Raw genomic sequence first — 22577 nt, 5'->3', positions numbered from 1 at the left:
ATTAGAAAATAGATATAACATGGAATGACTATATGGAAAATGACATGTACACAACAACACACTGTTATCAATCCTTAAGCACAGTTCAGTACTTGCATAGTCTTGGCATACTTTATTTTTTTATTGCAACTGAGCCTCTGGGTATCATTAGTAAAACTTTTTGATTTGTGATTGATGAATCTTGACTCTAGTATAATGTGACACCAACTTGCCATAACAATATGCAGATACCTTAGGGAACTACCCAAAATATCGATGACATCCTATAAATGTTCGTTAGGGAAGTAGGGGGTTAACATGTTGATTATATTATTATTCCTCCTGTTCTTAAAAACATCAATAATATAATTGACCCACTTTCATTACAGACGGAAGGGAGGGGATAACTATGAAATTCAACTAGTTACGTTTATAGGATGTCAGCAATCTTTTGGGTTGTTCCCTTAACTGTGCAAAAGAATTGAATATTTTGGTATTCATATTTCACAAACCAAATCACCCATGATTTGAATTTTTAAAGTCTGATTGCTGCTAACATGGGCATAAAATGTGATGAAAGTTTGACTATAATTACAGGATTCAACAAAAAACTTAAGAATCAACTGATCACCTCAATTAGCTGGATTAATTAGATGTTTGGAGGAGAAAACTTAACTGTGACGTTTTTGGTAGAAAAAACTTCTTATGTAAATTTTCCCTGTTACTCATTTGGCAAAACATGGAACAGTACAATGTCAAATTTGAAGATATTTTCATTTTGCAGGGCATATCAAACACACTTAATTAATAAAAACAACATTGAACATTACGGTTGCTTTTGCGTTACCTGCAAAAATAACAATACTTGGAACTTGACAAATCTCTGTTCCCTCTTTTGCAAAGTGAGTAACAATGAAAATTTATATAGGTTTTCCTGTCCAGTGATGATGAGCAAAATCTTCAAAAAGAATAATAGATTGTTGTATTGCAGTATACCCCAGAGACATAAACATACTTTTGAGAGGGCTTTTGTCAATTTTACAGGTGTGACTGAAGTCTCTGGCAACTCCCAAGATCATCCAGTCTTCCTATTTTTACAGAAATCAAGTTGCTTTACATTCTCGGTATCACACATTGTGCGCGTACATGCAGAAGCAGTTTAATAGCGCCTTTAGGTCTTTATAAACCTAACTTGCCATAATTATCTATTCTTTAAGTACTTTCAAGCAATACATGTACAGCACCCTTCTATTTAGCAGCAATCAGTTGTACAGAGTAAAGGGATAGATTTATGTTTTAACAGGATATGCATGTATTTCAATCATGATATCATGGATATCATATTAAGGCCAATATGATATCCATACACCAGTCTAAATGAACTGAACTGAACTGAACTAATGTTCCCCTGATTCACTAATGATGTCTCTTTCTACAGTAAACTTATACCTGTATATCGGTTTGTGCTACAATTTTTTTCCTTAATTTCTTTCTGGGCTACAAAAATCAAAATGCAATTTTAAAGATGATATGAGTAAGAAGGACAACACAATTCTGTTGGTCGGACATCTGGGCTTTTGCTCCAGCACTTTTACTCTTCAGATCTGGAGTGAAAATTTGCATTGGAGTATATAGGGAAAGTATACACTTTTTGTTCATACCTTTTCGGTTTGACACAATAAATGATCATGAACAGAAATTGAGAGAATATCAAAACTCAACAAAAAGTTGGAACTTTTTTATCAAAAAGATTAGGCTGCTGTTTCAAATTGTGTTAATTTTCCCATTCACCGCAACAATAATTTTCACTCCAGTGTCTGAGCCACAGAATGGCCAAGTCATGACAACACTCCGACCAACAGAATATGAAATATAATTGCTGTTAGAGTAAAAAAGAGGTTAGATAAATATCATTTAATTCAAGAATCAAATGGACTTTTCCAGTTGAAATCCACACACCCCCATGGAAGACATGGCCTTAATCTCCCACACAGGGGGTGTAGATTTCAAATGGACTCACCCATTTAGGTAAACCCATTTGAAATTCACATTCCATGTGTGGAAGATTAAGGTCATATCTTCCATAGAGGGTATGTGGATTTAAATTGGAATAGCCCAATAATAATGGGAGGAAATACAAAATAATTATAATAAACACATAAATAAATAAAAGATGAATAAACATATATTAACTCTGCAGTTTCTTTTTACTTCTATTATTTCCATAATGGTAACTACAGGCCTAAATTACCTTGTAAATGATTGTGCTTTAATTAAAAATGTATTATTTAGCTTAACTGTTTGAAAAATTCACAATATTTCAGCACTTACAAGTTTACTTAGCAAAGTACACTTACGATTAAGCCAAGAAAGAGTTATGTTTATCTGTGAAAATTATCATTCAGCAGGTTCAAATTCATTTATTTCATAAATCCATCAAAAATGCAACACAACTAATTTCTGTCATCAAGGGTTACAGCCATGCTGGTTTTCAAATTCAATAATTTTGAATTGAATTCACACCCCAGCCCGACCATAACATTAACCCTATTTCAAACCCTAACATAATTCTTACCCTATCCCTAATTCTCAACCTAATCCTAATGTACTAGACAACCCTAATTCTAATCCTAAAAATTAACCCTAACCCTTACCCTCATGCTGATTTCATGGTTGCTGCTCTTTGCTCAAGGCCAAAAATCGTATCATGTGCCATATGTCAGAGCGGCATCACTCCTAAGTCAACTCCAAACAATTTGCTGCTTTGGGCAAAGTGGTGGAGTGATCAATATATGTGACATGATCAAGGGCAATGAGTCGGATGTCGTCGATATTGCCAATATCTCAAAAACAGTATTCATAAATTGCTCATAATTCGGTAACCAGATGTCCGATTTTGATGTGGTTTGCATCAAAATGTAGCATTTGTAAACTGCCAGAAAATGATTTAAAAACTCCTGATTGAAAATTGCCAACATGTGACTCTTTCCCCTTGATCATGTCACATATTGGCTTGCAACTGGTGTCAAAATGCATTGTTGGTCTGATTGCTTACCAACATCAAAATCGTCACCAGAGCAGCAAGCCAGCATGACAACCTGAAATCACCATTAGCTTAATTTTTTTCCTTTCCCTGACCCTAATGGCCTAGATGCTACACAACCCTTGTCCTAAAGTACTGGAAGAACACCTGACCATACTACTTTTTAAGTACCACCCACCCTTTTCCTGAGAGAAATTTGTGCCAGCTGGTCTTCTGACAATTGAGGAGGCTTATATCTCTCCTCCTCCATCTCCTGGATCTTCTCTGGTGGCCACAGGATTCGAACCAGCACTGAGTTGGGAATGAACCCGGTTGGCAGGATAGGGAACCCTGGTTGTCTTCTTTGGGGAACCTGTGAAATCATAGTAATGGGGAAAATGTTGCATAATACAATATATCAGCAGAAGGTCATATGGAGCTTATTCATAAAAGAAATCATGAAAAGCTTATAATCTGAGATTCACCAAGAAGGGCATTATTCATGATTTAGGTTCAGTCCTATATTTTGATCAGCTTGTAATAGGCGGGACTCATAAGATCGTGGATTGATACAAAATGGGGTACTTCTGTGAACTGCAATGGCATAAGTTGGGACTTTTTTGACTCGGCAGGAACAACAACAGAACAATTTACAAGCTTATCATAGTATAGGTAAAATCTTTAATTAGTCTAATGGGGAGAGAATTTTGTTAACTTTTTACCAGTTATTTTACCAGAAAAAAATATAAGCAATGTTACACAATAATAAATTCCTTTAATATTTTCTCTGGTCCAGGATAACAGAAAGCATAAAGCAGATAGTATCACTCAACCCCATACGTTGTACAGTGAACAACTAAGATCAATGTCAAAGGTCAAAGTTACCTCAATCTCCATGTCTTCCTCCTCCTCTTCCGTTCTCTCTCCCAAACTACTTCCCATTCCTTCATCCTCCTCATCAAGATGCTGCCTTCTCTTCCTCTGATGGTCCACAAAGATTGGAAAAGGTCCATCTTCAGGTACATCCTGAGGTTTAGCAAGTGAAGGATGAGGAAAAAATGTGGATGGCTCAAGTTCTGGTTCCCACGGAGGCTCCGGTGACATTTCAGGAGTACGATAATCTGGGTCAAAATCGTCTTCATCTGGAATGCCTGGTCTCTTTTTTCTTTCATGCATGATCTTCCAGTACCTTTTGAAGGCTCGTTTCTGGACGCGCTTCGGTCTGTAGGTTTGGTACGGTTTACTTCAAATCCTCCGTCTCGGATTTTGCGAAGTTCGTCCTCTCTGGCTTTGAGTAAAGCAAAGGCCTGTAAGATACAGAGAAATAAATATGTTTGAGTTCAGACACTCTATAGAAATTAATTGTCAATATCTTTAATTTTCGCAAATGTCAGTCTACCAACAGCATTACACCGCTGATGACAGAGAATGGTTTCTCTGAAATATTCGGTTCAAAAAGTGAGTGTTGTTGACCAGTTTTAAAAGATACCTTTGTCTTTTATTTTATTTTAACATAAAATTTGTTTAAATTTATGATCAAAGTTTTGATAAGGATTATGTATCAACAGTGCAAATTTAAGTTAAATTCCACAAGATGTATAAGTTGCGATTGTAAATCTATCATAGACGTAAAGAAAAAGTGTAATATGGCTATTATTGTGAACGGACACCCTTTACCGGCAATTCTATTATCTCCACTGTGATTTGTCCAAACACGTAACAATAACATACAGGCACATTATTCGCAATAATGTGCCTCGATTGCATGTGAAATGCATTAAAGAGCGACACTTCCAACGCAGATGAAGTTTTCTGCTATACCTTCTGTCACTTATGCTGTGTATACCTTGATGTAAAGAACTAAAAATATTGGGCAAAAATGTGGTATTTCCTCTTAAATCACACAATTTTATGGTAATAGCATTGAGTGTTACAGTATCCTTTACTTCCAAACTAATGTGTCCTTGGCAGTGAAAGTGTAAAACAATGAGGCGTAATTTACATTTTTACTCGGCCACATTATTCGGATGTAAATGATGCTGTACTACCCTCTTATTTGACCTCCACAATATAAGTAGTTAAGGTGGTACTACACCCCTTGATAAATTTGTGACTATTTTTGCATTTTTCTTAAAAAATAATAACATACTGGTAAAGTTATGTATATTATAGGGGATTTGGAATCCAGTTACTACACTGGAATTTCAGTGACTCAAGACAAGCGGTATGTTATTTATGATAAGGTCATGTTTTTTATACTGGGCACCTAAAAAGGGTGGCTCTGTTGCATTCTTACTCATCAAGACATGTTTACATGCATGTCGTTTATTTATTTGATGTTTATTATGAGCTTGTCTGGTACTATTTTGTTCCTTAGACATTGACCTTTCAATTTCTGAAACAAAAATTTATGATTTTCATTTGTACTAATTACTGCAACTCGTTAAGTCTAATTAGTCAGGGGTGGCTCATGTGATGGAGGATCATGTGGTGGAGGATCACAATGCTGTACAATGGTGATCCTCCGCCACATGATCTTCAATAAACATTATTGATGGATTTCTATTTTCTACTTGTTTCTGTACTTGATCTTGGCTAAATGATATCATGTTTAGCATTCATTGCCTCAGTATTTGTTAATAATTTACTAATTACTTGTTGCTACACTAATAAAGTTCATTGACCTCTATGCATTTGAATAGGGATTTAATGTAGGGAACATTCAAAAGGGTGCTACAGGCAAACAAAACATGATAAAAGGCTCAAATTTCTTAAGCAGACCTTGGTTGTGATCCTCTTTACTTTAGTAAACTAAAAACTAGTAAAACATAGAAGGTTTATGACAAATCTGAAAGAGCGCCCTCACACTCAATTTTGGTCTAAAAAGTCAATTTTTACAAAAACGCTTTGTCGAATTCTCTTTTAACTTTCAAAACTGGATTGTTGAGCTTATTTTACATCTAGTTACATACCTCAATCATGAAAATGTGCATTTCCATTGCCAAATAAGGTGTGTTTTGAAGAAATTTATAGAAATATAGATAGATTTTTGACAACCCTGTATCTACATTTTGAATTACTTGACCGCCATAAGTTCCATATGACTGGGTGGGCAATTAAGTTAGCTATTTTAAACATTTGTCAATTTTTTTACATTATCGCTGTACGTCGGGGTGCCACCCTAACTGAATTAATATTTTCATCCTTATTTTGCTTGTTACACCCTGTATATTTTATGGGCCACCCTGTATAATGACTCCCATTGTTTCGTTTCTGAAATCATCCGAGTATATGCTCTCAGAATATATACTTTAAAGGGGGGTAACCCTATCAGTTTTAGGATATGGATTGTCTTCAAACTTACATACAATTTCAAATATTGTCCCCTTTATGCATCTATGGGAGAAAACGAGAACATTTTCAGCGTAAAAGTGAATAATTAGCACAATTAGCAAGCCAATACGTTGATACGCATGCATTGCATTGTGGTCCGCATCCAGAAACAACACTCCCGTCGAGTGCTTCGCCATACCACTACGCCCATCATTCTTGTGACAAAATATCTCATTCTTTTTATTTTTATTTGACCCTGATACATTTCCTTTTAATTTTGTATGTTATCATCACGTACATTTTACACTTATCTTTTATTTTAGGGTTTGTTTTAATGAAAAAAGTGTGTTTTTTTATAATATTTCTAATTAATTAATTAATTAATTTTATAGGGGGACATTTTTCTCATATTTTTTTTCATATTCCTCGTATCATACTTAACAAGATAAGGTCTTGTTTTGTATTTATTTCATCCCTTATGTATTTCTTTATTTTAGTTTTAAGCGTTTATTATTATAGCGCCTCATTTTTTCGGACCTATTTCCGTTAAATGCGAATTGGCAGGGAGTATGTCGGCTCTTATTCACGGAATCATTTTTTCCTACCCAGAATGTCAAAGGTGGTTACCAGTATAGCCTGTTTGTTTCTTGATTTCTCCGAAAATACATCAAATTGGATCGTCAAATTTCAGGATGGTAATGAGAAAAATATAATCTATTAAATGATACCAAAAACTCATCAACAATGAGAAAAATCGGGGGGATGATGCTGTCGATCGGGTCACGGACCTTTAATTGGGTTCTAATGTAAACTTTTGAAGTTATAGTACCAAACCTGTAAAAACATGTGATTCGCTTGAAAAATACACATGCAACACAATTGGTGCCCAACATAAAAAAACATGACCATAAGGAAAGAGGGACCGCTAGAAGGTACCTCATTCCTTATATCATTCTTCATTAACTTGTGGAATACATCTCTTTTGATGCATTCCACAAGTTAATGAAGAATGCGGCTGGAAATTTGATTAATTATGGGTTTATTACTCAGAAAATCAAAATTGCAAATGAGAAACATGTAATTATGACTTAGGCAGTTTTGTTATGAGGGTGACAATATAATTATAATGAACCATTTGTCTTGAATCACTGAAATTTCAGTGAAGTAATTGATTCCTTGCCCCTATAATATACATAACTTTTGTTACCAGTGTGTAGTTATTTTTTGAGAAAAATGCAAAATTAGTCACAAAATTTATCAGGGGGTGTAGTACCACCTTAAGTTTAACAAATGATAATAACAATACATACAGCATCCTTTTCTTTCTTTTCTTTGTCAATTTCCTCTGTCTCTTCTTTGGTAAGCACATCAACAAATCTATCAAACTTGAACATTGATGAATGTGCCATCTTGAGTCGCTTGTTTGTTCCTGGAGAGAGCGCCCTCACAAGAGATTCCTTATAGGGTAGCGGCTTCTCGTGCATGGGTTCAGGAAATATCATCGATACCATTTTTCTCATGTACATCTTAGGCATATCTGTAATAAAATAAGTAGAATTTATGTTTATTAGACATTCATCTAAGTTAAACTGGTTTCCAGCAAAAGTTTATAACACCTATCGTGGCAACTTTGCATAGAAATTGTGCAAAATTGGTACAATATTAGCAACTTTAGTGTTGAAAATTGTGTTTTATTAGAACCTGTTAATATGATCTCTAAATGTAAATTTGAGTGATGTTTACGATTATGTGCACATGAACACACACGAGGTCAAAACAGGGTTAGCAGTCAGATGTAAACATACGGAAATCTGGCTTATCAATATAACACCAATTTTAAAAAGTAGACCTAAAAGCTGAGTCATTTTCAGATGTTATGCAGAAATCTGTTCTGATTAAGATGATATAAAATTTATATTTTAAAGTAACTCGACTTATGGCTGAAAACGTGACCCCTATTTTGCACGTAAAATCTATGGAAAGATATTTAGTGGTATGAACCCTTGAGGTAAGTCTTTTAAGAGCTCTTCATGTCAAATAACTCTCTATATCCACTCCTTGAATGGTCATCAAGTTTTGAGGTGAGACCCTCAAACTGGCAGCATTTATGATTTGGAATTGAACCAGTCATATAACATTTAAGTTACATATTGTTCTTCCTTTCATGTCTGTTGCCAGTTTCAGGCTCTACCCCGTGCATGGGGGTGACTATGCCATGTTCAATCAGAAGCTAATATCAAATATGGTTGTTACTACCAGTGAAATCCTGATCAAAGTACTTACAGCTCTCGTGGCTAATGCGGTGTAAATGATTACCAATACCAACTAACAGATCACCCTTCTGATTACAGAAGCTAAGACTAAGAGGTTCTGCATTCAGCTTGATGGCTCTGTAACAAACAATATGTGGTCATTAGAAGCAATCTCAATACAATCAGCCATCAAAAACATGCACCACCACTATAATCTAATTGTATAATCAATCTGTTATCTTCATCATGCGAGGATTACAAGTCAGTTCTGTAATCCTATCAATGTGATCCTCATCAGGGGTGTAAAAACACACATGCACCTACCCACCCCATACTCTCCCACACACACCCTTACCTAATCAATCTGTTATCTTCATCCCAGATCTTGATAGTACCATCTACACTAGATGATGCAAACACTCTCATATGAGGATTACAAGTCAATCCTGTAATCCTATCAATGTGATCCTCATCTGGGGTGTGGTCATAGCGATCTACAATCAACATGCACATACCTACCCCATACTCTCCCACACACCCTCCTTACCTAATCAATCTGTTATCTTCATCCCAGATCTTGATAGTACCATCTACACTAGATGATGCAAACACTCTCATACGAGGATTACAAGTCAATCCTGTAATCCTATCAATGTGATCCTCATCTGGGGTGTGGTCATAGCGATCTACAATCAACATGCACAAACCTACCCCATACTCTCCCACACACCCCTTACCTAATCAATCTGTTATCTTCATCCCAGATCTTGATAGTACCATCTACACTAGATGATGCAAACACTCTCATATGAGGATTACAAGTCAATCCTGTGATCCTATCAATGTGATCCTCATCTGGGGTGTGGTCATAGCGATCTACAATGCACCTACCCACCCCATACCCTCCCACACACACCCCCTTACCTAATCAATCTGTTATCTTCATCCCAGATCTTGATAGTCCCATCTACACTAGATGATGCAAACACTCTCATACGAGGATTACAAGTCAATCCTGTAATCCTATCAATGTGATCCTCATCTGGGGTGTGGTCATAGCGATCTACAATCAACATACACATACCCACCCCACACCTTCCCACACACCCCCTTACCTAATCAATCTGTTATCTTCATCCCAGATCTTGATAGTACCATCTACACTAGATGATGCAAACACTCTCATACGAGGATTACAAGTCAGCCCTGTGATCCTATCAATGTGGTCCTCATCTTGGGTGTGGTCATAGCGATCTACAATCAGCATACACCTACCACCCCACACACACCCTTACCTAATCAATCTGTTATCTTCATCCCAGATCTTTATAGTACCATCTACACTAGATGATGCAAACACTCTCATACGAGGATTGCAAGTTAATCCTGTAATCCTATCAATGTGATCCTCATCTGGGGTGTGGTCATAGCGATCTACAATCAACCAAATACAATCATGTTATTATGATAATTGTTATATATCTTCAAGGGCAATAAACAAATTTAACTTACATTACAACAAATACCTATTACCCCACATCACACTAACATTGTAACATAACTATGTTAAAATTTGAGCACTGGAAGTTGAGTTGCACTAAAATTGTGTCCCACAATGCAGTGGGCATCCATCAATCCAAAAACTGTGTATTTTTTATTATTATTTATATCAGGCTTTTGAGCGATACAATAAAACTGTATATTGTACAATATTTGCAAAATACCCGGATGCAATACAATATTTTTTTAAATATTGTATGCGTATCTCGTATGCATCGCGTGTTACCATGGTGACAGCACCAACACGCGTCATGATACAACAGCACAACAATACAGACACCGTAATGGCTCACAGGATATTTCGTACTGTATAAACAAAATCACAAACTTAATTTGTTGCAATTCTGGATGATGATAACCTTCTTAACACATTGGTTAAACCCGGTAGCTAGGTAAAGCTTAAATTTTCATTTTACCGCAAAGCAAAAGCCTGATATAAATAATAATAATAATATTGAATGGCTTATTTTCGTGTGATACAAGAATATATTGCACTCGATAGAAAAATATTCTTGTATCACGTGACACTCAAAGCCATTCAATATTATATAATTATCATACCACTAAGACCATATAAGGAAACATCAGGGAACACCGCCTGAGCCAACCGGATATTTCATTGTATCCAGTCAGTGAGTGCGTACCTATGTGTTACATCTAGTCAGTGAGAGCATCTTATAACCATGTATGGGGCTATTATGTCCTTACTAGATTTTGCGGTTCTCGGGTCGGGCGCATCTCGTGATAGGCCTATTTCTAATTACCCAAACCCGTTACCCATATACCTACCCTGACTTTTTAAACTACTATGAAATGCGTCTCTCAATGATCAAGACCCAACTTGACACAACTTAATCAACTCTGTTTGTTTTATAGGTGTGATGCTTACTTCGGTAGTTCGGTAGACCTACCCATAATCTGGAAACCCACCATTCGCCTCTTCCAAGCCCTGCCCTGTTACCAAAATTAGTATCTGGACGTGGATATAGGCCGTTACTAAAGTAATGAAATCAATCGCGAGAAAGCGTGAACGCAAAAAAAGCGGTTATAGGCCTTACCACAACGGATAATTTTTATGTTAACCATTCTGGAGGATTACGGAAATAGTCATGTTCTGCTGAAATAGGCCTATATGCACGTGTTTGGTGTGTGCACGTGTTCGGTATTGAAATATGTGTTGAAAATAAGGCCTATAATTATTTGTCCGATGAGATGCACCTGTTAGTCACACTGTAATGCTTTTCCGATGCGCGCACTGTACTCCGCGCACACTCCCGTTGATACTCAGCGATAGCGCACCGCGAGCACGCCGATAGTGCACCGCGTGAACGCGAACCATGCTGACGCCAAGCACGCCGATAGCGCCAGCGGACAGAGGACGGACGACGGACGGACACGCCGTAATTAGTATTAAGATACGCAAATTTGGAACTCTCCATTATATGAATGTGTTATCCTTATTTTGCAATATTTTTTTCCTTTTTTGCAACAATTTGAATGTCTAAAAACACAATTGTTTAAATATTTAGCATGACTTTGTGGTATGATAAATTTGTTATTAGGTTCAGCATCGGTATGGTACAAGAAATTATCTTGCCCTCAGTGTCATATTGGGTCAAGCTGAGCACGACAGTTCGCACATGCTAATTTGCCGTAACATACCTCTGCTGAGCCTAATAACTAATTTCCAAACAACTTCCTATCATACTTCCTGGCTAATTTTCTTACCTACAGATGGCCAAAACTTTTCTTGAAATTCTCATCCTAAAGAGATGTACCTAAAACTCTATGGGCCGGTTTCTCGAAGCATGGCTAGTGGTCAGGCTTCCTAAGCCAGCAGGCTAGCCCTACCAATGTGGATCCATTTTATTGATTTATCTTCAGGTGAAGCACAATGTGAAATTGTAAGCAGTGGTATATAGAACTAATTGGGCTTAAACCTGATGGCTTTGGAAGCCTGACCACAAGCCATGCTTAGAGAAACTGGCACAATGCATCTAATTATCATTCCTATTAATCAAAAACTACTCATACATAATTCTAGACAGTTTATTGGTTGACACTGCTCTCTCTGTAGACTGATTTACATGTGTGCTACCTCATGGACTTGCCGAAAAGTTATGGAAAATTTGCATAAAATGAATTAAGCCACTGCAGAACTTGGTGTTGTATTGTAAAATTGAAACATTCTTGAAATGTCATATATATCATTGTTTGTCCCAAATGTAAAACATACCCTCTTCTGTGCTAGTTTTACCCCAAGCTTCACAACTACATACAGGCCCCTCTTCCCCACCTAGTAAAATCCACAAGCATAAGATGTTTAATTACATGTTACATGTATATATTATTAATTGCTGCTGTATCTTTTCTTGAATTACATAAATACCAACTCCATTTCTTTACATGTAAGAGGACAGAAAAAAAAAAAAAACAATTCAAAGAAAAAGATTTCCATATTAGCATTCAAATGTAATTATCAAAGTGCTACATTATATACAAAATTACAAATTTAAAAATAAATTGATTAACATAAATTATACAAAATCAGGCCATACTAATGCTGATTTCATACTTTCTGCCGCTTGCTGCTCAGCGGCATGACACTTCATCATGCCGCTTGCAATTTTCTGCAAGTGGAGCGGCAGCGGCATCACTCTGTTGCCGCTTTGCACCGCTCCAAAATTGTATTTTGTTCTCATACGTCAGAACGTCACTGCTCCGAGTTGACTTGAATTCAACTCATATAGACTATGGGACATGGGCATTTATCTTTCACTTCCGTAGTCCACTCTTGGGCAGAACATAAAAACATAACAAATCAAGAGTAAATATATGTCTGAATTAATATCCAAAAGTTCCCACGCTTTTACTTTACTCATTTAGGAGTTATTTGGGGTTAAAAATGTGTTTTTAAATGATTAAAATAGCTGTAACTTTAAAAATAAATTGAGTATAATTTTCATTTCTATTGTAGATGTTACATGTCATATGGATTTCAACACTGGTGAATAAAATGTCATAGCACAACTCTAAAATATAAAAAATGGCAAAAAACCATATTTTTGTGCTATTTTGGCCATTTTGACCTAAAAATGTAATTTTGCATGGGAAAAAAATATGTCATTATATCAACCTAGTTATTCTGAACAAAAAAGTTAATGATGGTGAATGTCTGTGACCTATAGTTTTGATCTATGGCCCTTTCAAATTCACATATGCACTAAAATAGCATGTTTTTGTCAATAATTTTTTCCAATATTAGGCTGAAAATGGTACTTTTTTGTAATTTTAACAAAATTGTCAGTGTTTGGAAAGTGGGAACTTCACATATATTATGGATATATTATAGTACTTTCATTTTAAGCTAGTTGTAGATCCACTGGTAGCTCGGTTTCCATGGCAGAAGCAATTATATCGTTCAATTTTACTACTTTCAATGCAGCAAAATCATTTTAGTCATCATTTTCCTGCATTAAAAGTAGATAAAATTGCTGCTACCACGGTAGTGGGCATACTAGTGGATCTTGAAATAGCTTAACATTAAAGTACAATTACATGTTCATATTATTAAGTGAAGTTCTCACTTTCCAAAAACTAACAAGTTGGTTAAAATGGCCATAAAGGACCATTTTTTTTTAATATTTTGAAATATTGAACAAAAACATGCTATTTTAGTCCATATATGAATTTGAAAGGGCCATAGATCAAAAACTATAGGTCACAGACATTCACCATCATTAACTTTTTGTTCAGAATAACTAGGTTGACATAATGACATATTTTTAAATCAATAAAATTTATATTTATATTTTCCCCATGCAAAATTACATTTTTAGCTCAAAAATGGCCGAAATAGCACAAAAATATGGTTTTTGCCATTTTTTTATATTTTAGAGTTGTGCTGTGACATTTTTATTCATCAGTGTTAGACATCCATGTAATATGTAACATCTACAATAGAAATGAAATTTCTACTCAATTTATTTTGAAAGTTACAGCTATTTTAATATTTGACATTTTTGGGCAAAATGGAAAAAATCACGAAAAACACATTTTTAACCCCAAATAACTCCTAAATTACACAGTAACGTGCAACTTTTGAAAGTGGGAAATGTTATATTATTGATCAGTGATATAATAGCTATATTTTCATGTATAAACCATCCTCTACCCAGAAAGGGAGAACGAAAACTACTTTCTGAAGCACTTAGCAAGCCTTGTCCCATGGTCTAATAGCGATGGAGTGATCGCTCAGCTTGCCGCTGGTCATGGCTAGTGTTTCTGGTGTGATTGCACAGTGGAGCAAAATCATCGTCAGGAAAGTATGAAACCAGCATTAGGCATTGTTTGTTTGTTTAAAACAGAAATTTTTTTTACAATATAATCCCATCCCATCAGAATTAACATCCTACATACGCTACATTGGCTAAACGTGCAAAAGTTGGTCGATACCAGATGTGGGTAAACTAATCACACATTTTCCTTTAACTCAAGTCAACTTACTTTTGTTGGTCAGGTTGTAGTGTACAATACTGTAGGTAGCTGAGGACGGGTCTTGAAATGCTACGCAGAGAACCGTCTTCATAACAGTCATGTGTAGAGGCGTATGCGCGCAGTAGAATGACATGAGAGGTGCTAAGGCTTCCTCCGCAAATGGAAATACACGCCATACTTTGATCACATTATCTGAATAGGTAAGAATACAATGTTCAATATAGTGGATTAGAAACTGTCACAGGTATATTGTGAAATCTGTTGACACATACTCACGGTGATACAGAAGATGGTTAAATATATAAGAGTAAGATTAGGAGTAAGATTGAGACTAAACTGCATAGTAGTAAAGCACTTGTGATGATAAAATCCAAATAAAACTCTTGCATAGCAAGTTGTGTCGGTGTCTTATTGTGCTGCAAACTTTAAACAGAAAAACAGTGAAGTCGCTAAACTACAGTATTTACTGCTGGCTGGCGATGTCAGTAGTAAGGTCTTAAAGTTTGAAAAGCGGTGTTGAGTCAAAGGTACAATGAAATAATAAAAGGCACTGTAAAGAATAAGACTACATCTACTCTATTCAAGATGTGCTGGTGTCTCATCCTGTACTGCATAAATCACAAAATAGAAATATCATGTCAGAGATATTGTGTATAGTCTCTGCAATTGGTACTGTGTTGTTAGGTTAATTAAAAATTGTGTAACCAATCTGGGTCAGGTGTAATCTTTCTAGGTATTGTTACATGGTGTCTTGTGATTTCAAATTTGCTGCAAAACTGTAAAACAGATTTATAGATTGGCCAAGGGGTGCATGAATATGTCACACAGAAATGCACTCGAAAACAAGCATGCATCCACACACACCCCCTCACATATCCCCCACCCCACACATACACCCCTACCCCTGCACACATGGCAATCTGACACACATCAAAATCAAATTTTAATTTGTGGTCATATACAAAGTGATTGTGCTTGTAAAGGTGTGACTGTGTGTTATGTGCTCCATTGTGCCGTGCTCCTATTACAACACTTACCGTATAGCATACCACAGTCTGTGTGTTTGCAGATTATAGATACAATAAATTGATTTAAAATATCAAACAATATGCACAAAACAGAAGCAAAGAAAAAAGTTGATAATGGAGAAACATAAAATCTTTACTTCTTTTTGATGTTCAAAATATTTGAATTCCAGACTTAACATGTAGGGCCTACAACAGAAAATAGTATAAGCATTTTGCTTTGATAAATCAATAACTATGCAGTGTAGTGTGAGGAAATGAACTACCCTACCAGGGAAATATGCAAGATGTGTCAATGATGCTGCATGGAACTGATAATAATGACATGTGAAGTGAGACATTTAAGGCTTTCTTGACTTTGCAATTTTGGACTAGGAACAAAGTTTGTTTCAGAGAGGGATCAAAGCCAACTTTATTCCTCCCTTTAAAAAGGAAAGGTAACACTCACAAGGGCCTATGACACAGTCAATCTTTTATTAGGTGTAATACTACATGTTGGCATGAAAAACACAGGTCTGTAAAATCTTACTTATTTAAAAAAAAATCTATTCTACCTAGATGATTAACAATATTCTAAGATATCCAGCATGCATGTTTATGAAATAAAGGAGTAGGCCTATGATATGAAAACTTACCTAAACCAGCAGTGATAAGCTGATCATACTTTGGGTTTGCTACAACTCCCAATACACCTTTCAGTCCATGTGCCTGCAAGGGTCAAATTTAAATAATTAGTGAAAAATTAGCTTTCGCTGCATCATTCCCAGGTGCAGCCTAAACAAAAACCAATTACAATATTAAAGAAACAAAACTTAAACAAAGGATTGCATATTATGTTTAGAAACTGAATGGTGCCGATCGAACAACTGGGCATTGTTAAATAACAAAAACATAAGCATAAGTACAATATTGAAAATTATGGACCTGTGCAAGAAAATATTTATGAATTATTTAAATTTAGCAAACTTTTTCAATAATCAAATATGTTAATAGTTAATTAACAAATTATTATATGCAACATTAAACAAACATAGGTACTATCTAATTAATGGTGTCTATGATTATAATATTAAGTGTTTTTCTGTGTAATATGTATGGGTTCTATAATATGTTTACTTCTTCAATTAATTAGTACACCCAACTTATTTGTAACCCATAAGAAGTATTGCACTATAATACTGTTCATTCATAAACCCCAGTGCCAAGGCCATGGTGGAGAAACGGGTATAAGCGTACTCAGAGTTAGCCTAGTATCAAGACAGGGATTTATACAACTTATGGAATAAAGTTGTCTAATCCGTAGAGGAAGTCTTGACAATAGGCTAATTTCATGTATGCTTACATGAAGGATAGACCAAAAAACGATATAATATCAAAACTAAAAAAGATCGCAAATCCACAAGCCTCAGCACACTTTACAGGTTGTCGCTGGGTACTACATCCCCAAATCATTCCATAAGCCATTAAACAACAATACAGGGACTTGCAGCTAAAAAACACACTCCCTAAGCCTTCCACAATAGACCTTCACAGCCAGGATCAGCTCCCCAAGTTTCGTACGGGTTACAACAAGACAATTAGCAGCAAGTTCCTTGTCCAGGCGAATTTCAAGCCAACTCAATTTTTAGTCAAATGCCTTATCGATTGAGCTAACTTGACTGCTACTGTTAAAGTGGCAAACAAAGTATGTATTTGATGTAAAAGGACACATAATTTGTTATTCTTAGTAATCTTACCACATTTGTGTCAGACAACCCTTCGTAAGTAGAACACACCTAGTTGTTATGTTAGGTCAAAGTGTACCAATGTGAAGATGAATGGAACGCACACACACACAAAGATAGAAAAGTGATAAATTCAAAATGGGTTAGTAAAATACTAAAACAACTTGTTATAGGAGAGCAAGAATATCTGTAAAATGGCTGCCATTTGCTACTTTAATTATGATTCATAATGGGCAATTCCAGTTGAAATTCATACACCCCCTATGGAAGATATGTCCTTAATCTTCCACACAGGGAGTTTTCAAATGGGGTTACATGAATGGGTGACTCCATTTGAAATCTAGACTCCCTGTGTGGGAAAATAAAGGTCATGTCTTCCATAGGGGGTGTATGGATTTGAACCGGAATTGCCTTTTTAAGCATTCTAAGTAAATTTTACCTGAAGGGACTCAAAAAAGAGAACTCGACTGATGATGAACTTGGTAAAAATATTAAAAAATACTGGGCAAATTTAAATGGTTATGAAAAAGTTTTGAACTATACCAAATGATCCAATTTGGGTGAGCAGGCCAGTGATGAATCAAAGATTTTGGTATTGCCAAGATCAGAAGTAGGCTTTGCATTATTGTGTATATTGTACTGGCTGGGTGCCATTCATTCTTTTTTTCTGATTTTTTACATTTCTCAAAGTGGCTTCAACTTTTGAGATAGATCTTGGTAACTGAATCCCTCAATTAAATATTTGAAGGTTTGAAGGTCAACATTTCGATAGAGGTTTCTAGATTCTCTACCGAAATATATTTCAAAATTATCTGAAAGCAACCACTGCAGATAGTTTTTTCTTGCACTCATATGTCAAACTACAGTCCATTTGGCTTCCCTTAGTCAGTGATGACATCCTAAGGACCTTAATCTCCCACACAGGGAGTGTAGATTTTAAACGGAGACACCCATTCAGGTAACCCCATTTGAAATTCACACTCCCTGTGTGGAAGATTTAGGTAATGTCTTTCATAGGGGGTGTATGGATTTAACTGGAATAGCTCAATACACCACTGTGACACCCTAATTCATATTATCACTGATGAGGCCATGAAGACAAAGGGACGGCAGTTGTCAAATGACAGAACTCTCAGTTAATGTTTATGACTCAATCAAGCAAAATATAGACAATGGCCTGATGGGTTTCACTTAGCTGAAGTAGTGGTGATTGATCACATAGTATACATACCCTAGTCATGTTACATTATTTGAGATTAATTAAAAATAAAAGCATTAGAATACTTTTCAACCAAGGAACTAATTTCAGAAACCAAAGACTATGTAACAAACAATATTGTCACTATTTTGCTTCATAGAGTCAAATTTGTGAACAACAGATAAGTTCTGTGATTGTGTTACACAGCACATGTCTAACTATTAAAGTTCCTAACTATAAACTATTATCTTATGCGGCCCATATACGTTACATTTATTGATCAATATCTAAAACCCTACCTACTACTAGAGTGGATACAAAATTTACCATTGTACATGCACATGGTAGATTTGTATCCACTCCTGCATCTAAGGTCCCCATATTGATCAATTAAATTGATCGTGTATGGGCCGCATAAAACCAAATTAAGAAGACTAGTTTGCGTCAGACGTCAGGGCAAAGGCATGGCGTGACGGCCTGCGCAGTATGGCATTTTTGGTCTGGTTGACAGGACACGGGACAGGACGTCATACCCAAACTAGTCTCTTTGATGATTCGGTCTCGAATTATACTTGAAGAATTAAGAACAATAGAATTCTACATTTTCATGCATAAAGGAACTTGGTAAACAGTGTTCAGCACAATTTTCCTGTGCATAAGAATCTGAATGCATGAACTATAAAAGCTACTTTTGTAATGGATGATGTTAATAATGTGCTACCTTAGTGATATGGATAAAGTTGATATTGAAGTTGAAAAGATTATCTATTTAATTAGTCAAACGTGATAAGTTTATGAAGCTATATCTATCTGGTAATCTACATCTGAACTATACTGTGTAGTGAAATCTAGATTTTAAATTATGAAACAGCAACTCTGCTAAAGTTATGTGTGCAAGTGTAAGGGTTTTGACAAGGGGTAAAGGTGAGTTAGTGAACATTGATTACCACTTGGCAAATATTCTACTGGTTCAAAAGTACTTTTTCTCATTGCATGGCCTACATTACGGTTATGTGCACTCACAAAGTGCTATTTTTACCTAGCCATTTTGATGTACATGCCTACCATGCATTAATCTACTATCTACTGCTTCATGCAGTCAAGCCCACTGTGAGCATTGAGTGATAAACTGAAGTCTATCAAAGGCTTCATGGGCAACAGCCATATTAATACTCTGCATGCTAGCCATATAGGCTTCAACATAAAAAGCCAAGTTTTTAGATATTTTCACAAAATATCAAGAGCTATCTTAAGAACCACTTAACCAATACCAGGCTTGTTTGTACTCATTTTAATGCATTTTTCATGATAATTCTAAATATGGTCATGAAAATTTACAATTATGAAATTTTTGAACTTGTCTGCAGTCGACACACCCATGGAGAGAGTTAAGTACCCATAAAGAGTATAAAGCATGGGAATCTTCAATCTAGAGCCTCAATTACTACAAAGCATACATTCAACCTTCTAATAAGAATGTCTACATTTATCAATTTTGATAATATCATGAACTTATATTAATAGTGCCACATGCACAGGCAGTTTCTTACGTCTGTCATAAATTTGACATCCAGCGTTTTCCAATCCAGTACAGCCACATGGCCATCCTGTCTTCCGCCGATGAGCAAAGTACGATTGTTACTGGTCAAGTTGCCCGCAGAGCGGCGATATATTAGTAGCATTCAACGCCTTCAGGATTCCTTTCCACGTGTCGGCGCAAGATGGTGGATTCCACAACGTACTCAGTGAGGCAGATGCAGTTGAGGAAATTTTTGCCTTCGTATTTCTGCCTGCGTAGCGTTTCGTGGGTAGAGCATGGATTGGTACTGGTGTCCACCTTGATGATTTCACCAGTTTTGAAAACCACAAAGAGGGTTTCTGTCATATAAAACATTGAAATTGTGTATGGAATTATGTCAGAATTCTTGTGCAGGTAAACTTCATCCAGATCAATAAAAATCTTCAATCAAACCTCAATTGTGACCCGATCTGATCCACTCAGGCCAAAGTCGGAAATTTTGAAAATTGAGTTGCTGCCATTATTAACTTGCTCAGGACCTACACTTACTGATGTTGAAACATCAGGTCTATTGAATACTTGGTTGCAATGTTATGAACCTTTGGTATATCCATTTCCTTATATTCTTTTATTGTTTTTTCTCCTCATTATTTGCTTTTATCTCAATATCATTATTGCCAACTTGGATTGGATCAGATCTGGTCACAATTATGTGCACCAGGAGATGAATTATAATTATAGGGATCAAACTTTTTTGACAAGACTTAGAGGAAGGGGCAAGCATTTTAGGCAAAGGAATAAAAAGCTCCTCACAATACCTAATTTATTTCCTTTGACCATGTCAAAGATGTGAATTGGTTGCTACTACCTACTTCATTGGTACAGCAGTCAAGACTTTGACACATATCACAAGGAAGATAGAGGTCATGGGTCAAAACCCGATGTTGCCAATATATTGCATATTTGAGGAAAGGCATAATTTTGCTTGCTTCACCCTGCCCAAATTACTGCAATGGGAAAGTGGCATAATCATCTATCTATAAGCTTATGAAAAAAAACTATTGCTACGACTGTGGGCCTTCCTGAAGAGATTACTGTTGAAGTGTAATGACACTAAACAGATTACGCTCAAATTCAACCAAATTTGTTGTAATGCTCATTAGGGCAAAATAGAGTATCTCCGAATCGTTTCGACATGCGCCTGGCAAACTGTGGGTAGTTGCTTGTGTTCTGCTTGTAATGTGTTGTGCTGGTAACTCATGCCAAGAGCTGCATGCACAAATCTTTGTAGCACTCAAGCTTAAGATGCCAAGTATCGTTCAATATGGGGTTTTTGCCGATAAATGCCGGAAGTACTCTATATTAGTGATTAGTCCAATATGTAACAATCTTATATGGTGGATTTCCATAGCATTACGTACAGTGATTTATAGTGTGCTACGCACAGGCACAATGCCTAGACGTTGATACACAAGACTCAGCACACTTTATAAGTTGTCGCTGACCACTACGGTCCCTTCAGAACCTTCAGAATGCTTATCCTGCACGAAATCGCCTGGTGTGGCTATCTAAACATGTAGTGAAATACTATATCATTCCACAAACCATTAAACAACAACACATGGACTTGCAGCTAAGAAGTGCACACCCTAGACATTCCACAATTAGCAGCCAAGATCGGCTTCACAAGTTTCGTACGGGTTACAACGAGACAATAAGCAATAAGTTCCTTGTCTGGGGGAATTTCAAGTTAACTCCAGTTTTCCACAAGAGCGTACTAAACCACCACCAGGGTTCAAACCGCAACCTCTCGCACCATAGTTGAACGCCTTTTTTTGATTGATCTAACTTGACTGCTTTCAAGTCTAATCTATTTGGTTATCACCTATAAGTAAAATCCAAACAAAATCATCCAACATTGACTTGTTTGGTACTAACCATCTGCTGAAGCATATGCCACATCCTGTACTCCTTTGCTGATTTTAGGGTTGGCTAGGTAGGACGTCAACACATCTCCTGTACTTGGTGTGATGATACGTACGGTACTGTCACGACTTATACACACTGCTCGATTGGGAACCTGGATTGCAAGGAGTAAAGCAAATGAAAAAGGTTGTCTCTTTTGTTTGGTTATTTGTTGAAGTACTTTTGTTGTTTTTATATAAAGTTTGTGTAAATAATATATATCATTATGGAATATGAAATATGGTACATAAATATTTCAAAAATAACATTATGATATAGGGACGTGGTCCCAATGTTGTTTTCTATCTTACATTAATTGAGGCCTACCATTAAAGCAAATGTTTCAGAAGTTTGAGCTGTATTGCTCCAGTGGTTTTGATATTTGGTAGGATAACACAGATTGGACTGAACTTTACCAGGTCACAAAATTCTGTTTATTAAAGTAACATCTTTCTAACCATTCCTCTTTACGTTTATAATAACACTGTTAGCCTGGACAGTAG

General features: G+C 36.1%; 1 protein-coding gene across 1 annotated transcript in view; it reads right to left on the bottom strand.

The window, feature by feature from the left end:
• The window catches only part of LOC140135899 (uncharacterized), a 101924-nt gene that overhangs the window by 34168 nt on the left and 45179 nt on the right, over positions 1 to 22577 (bottom strand). Inside the window, 12 exon segments of the mRNA XM_072157564.1 lie at positions 3201 to 3374; positions 3887 to 4245; positions 4248 to 4308; positions 7645 to 7871; positions 8618 to 8724; positions 9511 to 9649; positions 14653 to 14835; positions 16304 to 16376; positions 20141 to 20257; positions 20259 to 20303; positions 20305 to 20468; positions 22048 to 22189. Coding sequence (XP_072013665.1) covers positions 3201 to 3374; positions 3887 to 4245; positions 4248 to 4308; positions 7645 to 7871; positions 8618 to 8724; positions 9511 to 9649; positions 14653 to 14835; positions 16304 to 16376; positions 20141 to 20257; positions 20259 to 20303; positions 20305 to 20468; positions 22048 to 22189 — 1791 coding nt within the window.

This window comes from Amphiura filiformis, chromosome 16 (assembly GCF_039555335.1).
Source record: "Amphiura filiformis chromosome 16, Afil_fr2py, whole genome shotgun sequence".
In the NCBI taxonomy this organism is placed as follows: Eukaryota; Metazoa; Echinodermata; class Ophiuroidea; order Amphilepidida; family Amphiuridae; genus Amphiura; species Amphiura filiformis.
Note: the sequence above shows the minus strand (reverse complement) of the source record. Positions and strands in the feature narration are given on the sequence as shown.